This window comes from Lissotriton helveticus, chromosome 1_1, assembly GCF_964261635.1.
Source record: "Lissotriton helveticus chromosome 1_1, aLisHel1.1, whole genome shotgun sequence".
In the NCBI taxonomy this organism is placed as follows: domain Eukaryota; kingdom Metazoa; phylum Chordata; class Amphibia; order Caudata; family Salamandridae; genus Lissotriton; species Lissotriton helveticus.
Window position 1 is genome coordinate 338193967 of NC_136057.1, and position 12858 is coordinate 338206824.

General features: G+C 44.3%; 1 protein-coding gene across 2 annotated transcripts in view; it reads right to left on the reverse strand.

The window, feature by feature from the left end:
* SVOPL (SVOP like) overlaps positions 1-12858 on the reverse strand; it is a 509809-nt gene that overhangs the window by 324889 nt on the left and 172062 nt on the right. For both annotated transcript variants that reach the window (XM_078672922.1, XM_078672864.1), the window contains exons 2-3: positions 6622-6757; positions 3976-4067 (exon numbers count right to left, since the gene is read on the reverse strand). In XM_078672922.1, the coding sequence (XP_078529048.1) occupies positions 3976-4067; positions 6622-6700 (171 nt within the window). In that variant the 5' untranslated portion in view covers positions 6701-6757. The remainder of the gene's footprint in view (positions 1-3975; positions 4068-6621; positions 6758-12858) is intronic.

Below are 12858 nucleotides of genomic sequence, written 5' to 3' on the forward strand. Positions count from 1 at the left end.
ACAATATGTGTTCTATTGGACATTCCAATGTATCACAGTTTTAGGAGTTTAGTGTGTAAATTATTGATGTGCAAACGCCCGCACTGGAGGAAATAACTGACAATTTAGATCACCTGTACATAAGCAATGGCAAAGGCAATCGGTCTGATGTTGGCTGTCAACCTTTTGGATGTTGAAGGAGGTAGCAGACCCTAGTTAACCTAAAAGAATGTCTGAAAACAAAAATGTTTTTGTTCTAAAAAAACACACACATTGTGATAGTAAACACTGACACTATAGGGAACTACTTTGTGTCAGAATGAGCGCCTTGTGAAAGAGCAGAATGCTGTCACTCACAGTGAAGTAAACCAGTGGCTGAAGGGGGCTGACCCATTATGCCATGCTGAATGCTACACCGGGAAAATATCACAACAACATGCCAAAGGGTGAAGAAGGTTGGCAGAAAGGCCCTGGAAGTATATATCATTTTTGTACAATCAAAAGGCCTTGAGTAATGGCAGACCTAAAGGGTGCAACCAATCACTTTCAAACTAAAACTTTTGAAGTGTATAAACTGCATTTTTCAGTCGCTTGATTTCTGGTGCCCTGTATAGCGTTAACTTGAGCCGGTGGTTTCCTTTCCTCGGTCAGCACTGGCGCTTAATTGTCAACACTGGCACCTGTGACACTTGTACTGTAGGACAGAACAAATCAGTGGATAAAGTTCATATTTGTGTCATCTTTTTCTTTATCGATCCATAAAAGTTATTTTCCAATTGATAAAACGACAGCCAACACGTGTTTCGTCCGTACTCTCAATAAGTACTGGGACTTATACAAGGCTAATAAAGCTGGAATATGCGTCGCATGTATCATCAAATCATATGATAGTAGCTATGATCAAAAGGCTCCAAAGTAAATAGCAAAAGTCCAAATTATCCGAATGGGTCAAGCGCAGTGAGCTAGCTGAGTAGATATCAAGGTGAAGTTTGTCACAATGGACTCCAAATAAATAGTAAAAATCCAAAATATCCACATGAGTCACGCGTATTGAAAAACCAAAATAAATGGCAGGATGAAGTAATCAAACGGACTCAGTACAAGTTAAATATGTTTCCTCATTCGAATAAATAGATTATAAAAAGAGCATGATAATTTTCCGCATAGGCATAGGTCAATGCATTTCAATCATCTTTTTGACGGCCCAGTCCTGAGTCGCAGTATTGTGTAAAGGTGAAATGTTGCACCAGCGTACTATGAAGTCGCCTCGATAATATGTGAGGGGAAAGAGAAGAATCTAGCACCACCTGATATTGGCACCCTGCAAACCTGTCGAAACACGTGTCGGCTGTCGTTTTATCAATTGGAAAATAACTTTTATGGATCAATAAAGAAAAAGATGACACAAATATGAACTTTATCCACTGATTTGTTCTGTCCTACAGTACAAGTTGCAGATTGTTTTTTGGATTCAATACTGTTATGACTATAAATCATATTAGTCTTAGATGTACTTATACCTGAGGATTGTGCTCTCCTTGACCTTCCTTATATAGATATATATTTGTCAACCCTTTGGTTTGACAATTTTGATCCTTCCTGGTAGTGGGGGATACTGGTCTATGTAGCACTCCGTCTTTGATATTTGGAAAGATTATCTTGACTTTTCCAGCACTGTTTTACAATATACTGTTATTAGTGTATGTGCGTTTTTTTCCAAATCTTTGGAAACACCACTACCGACTCTTGTATGCATCACTGGCACCTGTGACAGTCTGCCACAAGGTGGCGCTGTCTGGATAAGCTAGATGAGGACCACACCCACAGGTCATTTTTAATTTAATGTAAATCAAAATGACTATTACCTTCCGCTAAAGCCATTCTTATAGCTTTTGGGGCTCGGAATAGTCTGAATTGACACACTTGGAGTAGTGTGAGGGTTAATAGTTGTATTGTAACTATAATTGGCAGCATAGCAGGAGCAGTATGCGGTGAAGGCCGCTGTGGCAAGATGCGGTTTGCACTGAATGCAGAGTGAGGACAAGCATCCGGCACTGTGCAATCAGTACTAACAGGATTTTGCACAGTGCACTACGCAATTCGCGTAGCTACGCGTAGTGCGAAGTGCACTTTGCGTAGCTACGCGTAGCGCTACTACGCGACTAGACCCAGGGTTACTTTAGTGCAGTTTTAGTGCCCACTACCTCGTGGGCATTAAAACAACAAACTACCACACACTATAACTGTTTACTTGTCAGTCATTTTGTTCTGGACCCTTAGCTGGGAAGACCGCAGATCCCGAGCGTGGCTATGTCATCTGATGAAACAGGACTCCTATCCAATTATTTGCCTTGTTTTAAGATGTGTTGAAAGGCTTTTCTTTTTCACAAAGACTTGTGGCTGCCATTCGTAGTTCTGTTTTCATTGATAGGTCAGTGGTTGGTGGCTTGGATTCATATTTTTATCTTTTCCATAGAAAGAGACTAAATGTTTCTATTTTATACAAACCAATTTAACTATACCTGTATTTTATTGTTTTTAAGTTCTTTCTTAAACGACTTCGTTAATTTTCTCCATAATATTGAATGTAAAAAACCGAGAACGAAAATAAGAGTACTAAAGCAAATTAAGGTGCATATACCTTCTCCCCCCATCTTCCCTTACATTTGTTTTTCTTTTTCTCTTCTTACGAATCTAGAAATGTACTAGAACTGGGAAGCTGGGACCAGCATCCCTTACTTATTTACATATCATTCATGCAAATACAAACATGGCTAAAATACTCAGAGTGGTTTCAGACTGCCTCCTTCTCAGGGTTACAATGGCTTCACTTTCTTTCCAATATGGATGTCAATTTCATTGAGTTAATTGCTCATTTCCATTGGGCAACCAGTGAATGGCGTTACAATGCATCTCAAACACCAACAGACATCTTCAATAAATGCAATATTTTAGTATGCCTATTGGTGATCTAGAGATACAGAACTTTTTTAATATAATCGTTTTTTTTCTATACACCGAATGGCCACTTTAATATGATTAACTATGGATTCCATCCGCGAGGCACACTCTGGCAGGCTCTGTAAGTAGACCGAGGGGGAATATGGAAGGATCCCTGCCCCCCAAGACGATCACTGGTCTGTAATGACCAATTCTGTCTGGATCACTTCAACAAAGAGAAGCTGCAAAGTTTACATCTGGCATGGAAATCCTATCTCTGAGGGTGCATGGATGACACTAGTTGAAAGAGCTCAGAGGTGCATTATAAAGTGTGAATGTTAGGCAGATCTGTCTAACGCATAGCTGCCAACTGTCCCATTTTGCTCGGCAAGTCCTGGCAAGTTGGAGACTGTCCCGGGTAATTCACTATCCCAGGACAGTCCCGACAATTGCACTACCAGCCTTGCCAAGTATCTTGCAGAGAATTGCGATGGGAATTTCAAACATGAGGCCAAAGTAGCCGGGTTGGAAAAATTCTCCAATGCAGCTGAATGGGAGAATTTTTCCAACTCAGCTACTTTGTCCTTAAGTTTGAAATTCCCGTTTTAATTACCTGCAGTAATTGAGTAGACCCTATAATCTGCCTTATAAGAAGGCAGAGTTAAATGATGCAAATTATGTGGGTTGGGCAGTGTAGGCCGTGCTTTGGGGCAGTGGGTGTGGTACATTTTCAAGTAATTAATTGATAGGTGAGCTGCAAAGTGTTCTTGGAATTTTTTTTCAAATATTGGCAACTATGCTAATGTTTATCTCAATCAATCAATCATCAAGGCTTATATAGCATAACTTGTCCCCCTGGGGTTCTCCAAACTTGTCTAAGTTTATAGTATGGTCAGACATTGTTTACCAAGCACTTCTTTACAACTGTGTATACCAAAGTGCAGCCTACATCTTATTACACCAATGAACCGGCCAGCTCTATAATGAAGGACCCTTCTGACCTTTACGGCATGCCATAGGAGGTGAATCTGCATTATATGTAGGAGTGATGCATACCCCAGTGCTGCCCATGATCATGAAGAGCATGATATGGAACCGCCCGAATCCAATGGTCTCCACGGCATCCTCGATGGAGTACGTCTTTCGCTCTAGAAGTAAAGCACAGAAGAGAGGGTGAGCGTTGACATGGTAGTCCTTCTGCTACAGGAATCAATGCTAGCCTTCAATCTCTGGGGTATACGTTTAACCCAACAATATGATCTGTATCCCCAAGATAGGGCTGTAAAACACTGAAGAACTGAAAGGGAGGATTTGAGGTGTAAACGTCCTGAAATGTATGGTAATACAGTCATTAACAGAACTCAAATTATCTGAAGGTTTTGCATAGGAAAATCATCATGATGCGTCCTTTCCAAATATGCTCCCCACATGTAACCTAAGCCATTAAAACCATTAGTTAGATACCCCTCAAAACTCTATTTGTCTTACCGTGATTATGTTATTTAGGTTTTGATATGGGACTATTTGGTAAACCCTTAGGTGGGAGTGTAAACCAAAACTATGTTAATCTTATTAGGGAGAAGCTGTGCCATTGGCTGTCCAATAATAATGGCAAAGAGGGGAGTGTATGGTTTAGAACCAGAGCACAATTACCATACGACACTGTTGCTTTTTTATCGATAAAACTTAGAAAGTAAAGAATTTTATGTTTAATCAGTGTGATTGCATTGCCTGCAGGAGGAATCCAAAGCAGCAATTGCTTTGGTCTGGGTGACGCACTGTGAGCAAATTACATTGGGACTGGGCATGGGGAGGAGGGCGGGGGCGACGGAGAAGATCTCCCCTCTGGGCTATTGGGTGGGTGGTACGGCCGCATGAGAGGAGGAGGAGACATATTGGGTGGTTGTGGTAGGTTTTTGAGCGGCAGGTAGGGATAGGACTGGGCGCTTTGGACTACCAGCCACCATTTTGCGTTGTGGCCGCATGGTGGCTGGTGGCCCAAAGGGTGACAGGATACACATTTGTTTCCCCACCCCTATACTATGGGGAGGGGTGGCGTAGTTTGGGGGAGCGGGCAATGTGAAACAGGTGCATCCAGGGTGAGAATGTACGGGGTTTTGTCGCTGAGCAGGTGTGTTTGCGGTCTGCTGATAAGTTTTCTCAGGGGTTGAAGGCAGGAAGGGAAAGGTTACAGTGAGTTGCTAGTAATATTGATAGGTAGGCTAGGATTTAGCTTACGGTAGTGCAGATGGTGGCGAAAGGTCGGGGGGGCGTTTAGGGGTGGAGGGATAGGGAAGTGTTAGGATGTTTGATGTATAGTGAGGTCAGTAGTTTGTAAGGCGGTTTATCTACGGATAGCTGTCTGTTGTTATTGCACAGGCGTCATTAAAGAGGCCATTACCATACTACAATGTGTCTTGTACATTTGTGGTACCCTCTCCCCAATGCAAAATGAAGAGGTAACAGCAAGATCCTCTCCCTCATAGTCATGACACATATGTGGTATGACCACTGAAAGTGAATTTCCTTACCTAACCAGGAGTATGCAGAGAGCCCAAGTTCCTGGCGTGAAAACCAAATACATCCAGGAGTCAGCAACCCATAAGAAATGGAACTGTCAACAGTTATGTGCTTATAAATGTGTCCACACAAAGGGTACCTACCTCCTCCATTGTCTCGCTTAGAAACGAGCACCCCTATCGTTCACTTCAAATGTAGAATAAGTCCATTAAATAATGCTCTAAAGGAGATGTTTTAAATTATATTTACATTTTAGTGTGCACCTTTCCATTTTGGAAAATTGTACTATACAATATTTTAACCCTTTAAGACAAAGGTGATACCTCTATCACCGTGCTATCTCATATACAAAGAAATTCATGTCTTTATATTGATGGAGGTGGCAATTCTAAGTACTAAGGCTCCGATTTATCAAGGGCTTGCGTTGCCCTGGCATCATGCCAGGTGACGCAAGGCATCGCAAGTCCCTAAGTCAAATTTACTAAGGCACGCACAGCCACCTCACATGGCTTGGTAAATCTGGAGCTGCTTTGCACGCACTACTCTTTATTGGGAAAGCATTCCCTGGGTGAAGCATGGATAGTCCGTTGCATCCACTCATGGTTTTGGCTCATTACCAGATGTACTAAGCCTAGTAAACTTGGGAATGTGTCAAAATGGTACACCTTCCCAACAAAGGAGTAACAAGGAGAAATATGTTTCTTTCGCTAAATTATTTCCCCTTTCCATGTGTGCTGCTTTCTGCAGCACACATGGAAAGAGGAAAATGCCTGAGTATTGTTTTTGTGCAAGAAGGTGTCCTTTTCTGCATGGTGCAAGGATGCCCTCATTGGCGCTGGGCAGCACATAGTGCGCCAACACAGGAAAAGAGCAGGAATGGGTCATACCTTAGTAGATATGGCACATTTGTGCTCTCTCCCCGTCACGCAGCACAACCAGATGTCTTGCTATGTTGCGTTGTCTGACGTTTTAGTAAATCTGGGCCCTTTCCTTTTAGGAGGTATTGAGAATCCCCTTTGGGTACTGTGTCACTATACACCAAACATTTGAAACTGGTGTGCCTCTTTGTATATGGGTATGATTAATAGACACATTGTATAGCTACACAGTAGAAGTTACAAAGGAAAACAACAATTTGCTCATGTGAAGAACATTATAGAGTCCATCTAAAAACCAACATACCACTCGGTGGGTCTATGGTCACCGGACTCAGGTCGTCAAGACAGATAGTGTTAATTTTTCCTTGCTGTCGGGACACCATCTTCCTTCTGGGACTCTTCTCAACAAGTTACTTTCATCCAGTGATGTTTTGCAATGCCTATTAGAAGAACATAGAAGAAATGAAGGACACCCATTAGTGAGAAGTATCTTCGCAAAGGAAAATTACAGGAGGAAGACAACCATAATTGTAAGAAAACAGAGGGGCCTGGGATATGGTGCAAAAATGTTAACCTAGTGTAATCTAAAAGGGTCCAAGAAATTGAGGTTAGGTTGTCCAGTGTGAGCAAGGACATGACGATTGTGAACGGCCGGAGCGCCCCTGTCCTTTTATATGCTGATGATGCTGTCTAAATGTCAAGAACACCTAATGGGCTTCAGCTTTTGTTAGATTCATTTGTTGGCTTTTATGGATGGTCTTGGCTTGGACGCGAATACAGCCTAAACGTTTTTCATGCCTTGCAGTTCAAAGAACCTGAAATCGCGTTGTTTTGCACTTCAGGGAACTCCTATTGGAAGAACTCCTTAATTCTTATACCTGGAGGTTACATTTGACTTACAAGGCCTCTGTACCTCCTGTCAGAAACAGAGAAATCTTAAGTTCTGCAATTTGATCGACTATCTATTTAGCCTGGCATCCAAATTAGGAAAAACAACAAAGCTCTCCTCGTTGAGATTTATAAAAGGATGTGGGTGCCTATCATCACTTACGGTTCTGGTTTGTGTGGGTACAAATCTGCCCAAAATTTGCAGGACGAGGAAAATAGGATTTGTAAGCATCTTCTTGGCGTGTTGCCTGGGTCACCAACATACTCCATGAGGAACTCAGTCTACCGTATGTAGTAGACAACATTAATATGCCGAGTCTGGTGACTCAGTGGACTAATGCATCCACTGCAGGGGCCTGTGTTCAACCTCATGGTCACAGGTTCAAATCCTTTTGGGTCCACTCAGCCTTTCATCTATCTGAGGTCGATAAAATGAGTACCATTGAGTTGGGTAACAATAAACATCTGTTATTCAGTGCCAAGATGCCCCGGGTGAAAGTGCGTTTTACAAATACACATGGTAGGGTGTTCCATAAGGCAAAATCCGTAGGCTTTCCTGAACAAGGAGATCATTTGGGATTGTCTTTCGTGTGGTATGTGCCTCCATATTCCATGTCTCAGGTATTTTAGGGACATCAATATCAAGCTAGGTAAACCCAACATCTTTTTCTTGCCAGCTGATATTACTGCGAGGAATAAAAGCGGGCTTAAATCCACCTTTATCGAAGTTAGAAGAAGGGACAGAGAATTGTCTGAGCTGAGGAAGCCTTCCAATAGAGAGTATCTGTTGGTACAAACCACTTCTGGGTTGGAGCCGTATCTGGTAATGGTTCCGAAAGCCAGGGACCGGGTACTTTTAACCAGATTTAGGATGGGCCAGATTTGACCCAAAATCAATTTTAGTATGTCCTTGCGATGAGTGTTCCTTGCAAACATTGGTGCATTTTGTATTCTTCTCTGAGTTTTACTGTACCTACACTAGAAAGGTTTTTATCTCACTTCTTAGGGGCATTAATCTTTCTTATTTTTACAAACACTTCTCACACCTGAAGTTTGTGCTAGTGTGACTGCCTTTCCCAAACATGTGCTACGGTGCAGGCAGTCATTATGGTTCTAGAAGTCTAAATATATCTGCCAATTGAGGGCCCTCATTTATGAGGTTTTGCCGTAGGGCAGCACCACAGGCCTTCCTGCTGAGCTGCCCTACGGCAAAAGTAAAGGGCAGAAATGTACAGTATCTATCATATATGGCGCATTCCTGTCCTTTTCTCCTGCGCCGCCGCATAATAGGCTGCCATGCACCAAAGCAGGCACCTATGCACCATGGTGGAAGGGTGCCTGCGTTGCATGGATGATTGTTTTTGTGCAGGAAGGGAAACCTTTCTGCACAAAAACAATCACAAGAGGCTTTTTCCTCTTCCTATGTGTGCTGCAGATATTTCTCCTCGCTGTGCCTCCCTTATGGCTCACCAGACAGCAGAGAAGTCAAGACTGCAAATCTGTGGAACCCTTCAAGGTACTCCCTGTTAGTAGCATACTTGACACTGCCTCTAAAAGTGCCTTGTGGAAGTACTACTCAATAGACCGAGGCTTTCACCTCAAGGCATCTCAGGCCGAGGTTAGTGCCTGGCAGCCAGGGTGCTAAAGAACTCAACACCCAATCAGACTACTGCCAATCTACCCCAACGTTGCGCCAAGAAGTGTGCCATTCTCATCCGAACCCCACACCTGGAGAAGAGGACTGCCAACCACTTTCACCTAGGGAGGCACCAGAGTGACTGACAGTCTCACCAGAGTGACAGAACTGGGCTCGCCAAACCCGCAAGGGTCGCCTGTGCCGAACAGCCACTGGAGCCCAGAAGAGGTGCCATGCCAAAAGTACCCGCTCGTGTGACAACTCACCAGAGATGCGTGTGACTCACAGATGTGCCTCTGCAGCGAGACTGCTGAGTGGCATGCACAGTGATCGCATCCGCAGCTGGTGAATCTGCTGCCCAAGGGAATGCCCAGCCCGGTCCAGCGCTGCACCAGAAGGAATGGGTCAGAAAATATCCAGGCCTGAGAGCCCAGAAGAGGCTTTGTTCTAAGACAGGAGTGTGAGGAGAGCGCTGCACCTAAACCTAGAGACTACGCCATAAGAAACTCTAAGAACACGGGAGGGGGGCAATGGGGGGCACAGTGCCAATACTGAGACCCCACTTTGAAGCTCATGGCACTCGCACCGACAGATTGGGTATCTAGCATGACTGGAGTGTGCATTATTGTGCTCTTTGGTTAAAGCATTTGTCTTTTTCAAAGAGAAGCACTGGGTTTGACAAATATCTTATAAGGTTGCGAGGCGTAAAGTTGAGTGCTGAGCCTGAGTATCCCCACACTAACGTCCCTGAGAAGGCTGTGACAGCTTGCCATTGCTACCACTGAGCGTCAAGAGCTGAATGGGCTGTACTTAGCTCAGTTTGCAGAGCCATAATACGTCGGACCCCAGGACAGAACAGACAAACTACCTCAGCCACCACGTTTTTTGACAAGTAGCCCCTTTCTGCCCTGTGGCTTCCTTGAACATCGTATGACAGGTTTAAAAAGAGTGCCTGTACTCTAGTTTTGATTCAGAGTTGAATACAACTTGCCCACTGATCTCTGGATTTCCCCATGCAAATTTCTCCAGTTATTACAAGAGAAATTTGCACTGGGTAAACATGTAAAAGGGAAAACATGTGGTTTTACAGGTCAGTAAAAATAGAAATGCATATTATCCTCATTCCAATGCAGAACTCATAATCACCTGGTAAAAGAAGCCAGGGGTAAAACTGCAATGTGTGGTGATACTATATGATTCAGTGTGCATTTGCAATCTAAAATAGTACCTTGTGCAGTGCAATTTCAGCACCCAATAGGAGGTGTAATTATACATGTAAGAGCTTGGGTTGTTGGTTCACTGGGTTGTGAGCCCTGGTCAAGCAGCACCCTCAGTTCTTGTCAGTGTGAGGCACAAGCCAACCCTAAATTAAGCTGTTCTCCGCCCTCTGGTAGTTTGGCAGAGAGCAGTCAGGCTTAACTTAGAGGCAATGTGTAAAGTATTTGTGCAACACTTTGAATAGTAATCAAGTGGAAACACCGCACAAAACGTATCTCACACCAAGTTAGAAAATCAGAGTTATTTTTAATAAATAAAACAAAACCAAAATGAGAAAAAATTCAATCAATAAAACTATAGATAAGTTGAAGATTTCTGTGAAAATAGCACCATTAAGCGCCAACCGTGGATATCTAGTTGTGCAGGACCTGGACAAAGTCAGAAGTTCAGGCCAACCCCTATGCATGCAGGCCAGCTACAGGAACCTAGTTAGACCCCCTGAGCAAGAGTATCTTAAATCCTGTTTTGCGGAGAGTTACCAGGATCCGTGACGAAGATGTGTCACACAGCCAAAGCGATTCGTCAGTTCCGAGGTGCGGTGAGGTGTCGATGAGAGGTCTAGCATCATCGTCAAGGATCCCGTCGACGAGGGCTTGCGATGGAAAGTCCAGCGTCCAGGATGTGTTGTGCAGTCAAAGGGATGCATTGGTTCTGAGGGGCTGTGACGCGGAGTCATTGAGGCTACGGTCGACGAGTGATTCGAGGGCCTGCACCGAGGATGCATCACACAGCTGTGGATCTGAAGAGGCTGTGCAGGCGAAGCAGGTCTTTGTGATGGTTCTGTTCCACACAGCAGTGTCAATGCAGTGATTCTGCTTGAGGTTGTGCCATACCGCAGAGGAGATGCATCTATTCCCCTAGATTCACTGAGGCTGGCCTACTTCAAAGGGTCCAGGACGGACAGGGGTGGCAGTACTTGGCAGGGTATACTCATAATTGGTCCAGCGCAAGATGCAAAGTTGTTGGAAGCTTATTTTGAATCCGAGGCTTCAGATCAGGAGGCCAGCCAACTAGCTCTTAGTGTCACTCTTGGATTCTGAGTTAAATTGATGCAGCTCCAGTCGTTCTTACCCGGACAAGAAGGCAATAGGTCAGCACAGTAGGGCAGCAGTCCTTCAGATCAGCAGTTCAGCAGAGTGGCAGTCCTTTCACCAGCACAGCAGTCCATCCTTTTGGCAGAGTAAACAGGTCCAAAAGTGTGCTGAAAAGTTAGTGTCTGAGGTTCAGTATTTATGCCCAGTTGCACCTTTGAAGTGGGGAGAAGCTTCTAGAAGCATGCTTTTGAAGTGCACAGGTACCCTTTCTTCCTGGTATTGGCTCCAGATTAACTACAGGGTGTATATAGCTCTTTGCGTAGAGGTAGGACACAGCTTATTCGAGTGTAAGCGGGGCTGGGCCCAGCTCCTCCACCCAACCTGCTAGTGATGACCCATCCAGGCACACCTAATATCCGTAGTGTGTGTGTGGCTGTCTAGGAAAAATGCAGAAAGGGCAAGTGTCAACTATACCCAGTCATGTGGCCCAGAGACAGACTGCCGGTACCAAATGGTTAAGGCAGGTAAATGCCAATTTTCTAAAAGTGACATTTTCAAAACTGCAATTTTAAATCCGACTTCAACAAAAATTAGGATTGTTCATTATAATTTCAGAGACACGAAACATGAACTGGTTACTTGTCCCCATTTGGAAATTGCAGCTTATTAAATGTAATAATATAACTCCAATCATATCCTAGAGGGGAGATAGGGCTTGTATTAGTGAAAAACAAATGTAAGAGTTTTTCACTACCAGACCATGTAAAACATAAAAAGTACATGTCCTACTTTTTAAATACATTGCACTCTGCCCTCTGGGCTGTCAAGGGCCAACCCTATCGGTGACTTATTTGTCTTAAAAAGAAAGGTTTGGGCCTGGCAAAACGTTTATTTGGACATGTTGAAATGGCAGTTTAAAACTGCACGCACACAGGCTGCAATGGCAGGCCTGAGACATGTTTAAAGGACTCCTACAGAGGGTGCTAGCCCATGAGTACCATTTAACTTACAGGCCCTGGGTACAAGTAGTACCACCTTACTAGGGACCAGCCGCGGTCGGCAGTAGGAGTTCCTGCAGGGCGGTGACGTGGGGAGGGGGAGGGGCAGGGTGGAAGGTAGTAATGTATGAATTACGGAGTTTAACAGGTAAGTAAACATATAAATAAATAAAACGAATTTTGTTGCGCGCACTGCATCGCATTTGGTGATGCAGTGCACGCAACAAAAATTGTTTTACTTATTTATATGTTTACTTACCTGTTAAACTCCATAATCCATACATTACTACCCCCCACCCTGCCCTCCCCCTCCCGACATCACCGCCCTGCAGGAACTCCTACTGCCGACCGCGGCTGCTAGGGACCTAAAAGTGAATTAAAAATGGCAATTCGGTATAAGCCAATTCTACTATGTTTTAAGAAGGGAGCAAAGGCACTTTAGCCAGGGTTAGCACGGTAAACGGTGCCGATTGTGCGGAGGGACAGGCGTGACTCCGCCCACAGTGGCTGACGCACTTCCTGCCAGTGGGTTCATTAGGCGGATGTCTTGCCGGCCACGCAGCGGACGTGCGCAGCGGGCGCATCGTTGGCGCACCTAAGGCAAGCCCGCTTGCGCCCGTCCATGAGCAGATCGCGGCTGTCCTTGCTGCCAGAAATAGAAGCGGTGAGTCTCATTGTTTGACGCGAGATGAGTTACTGCATCTCTG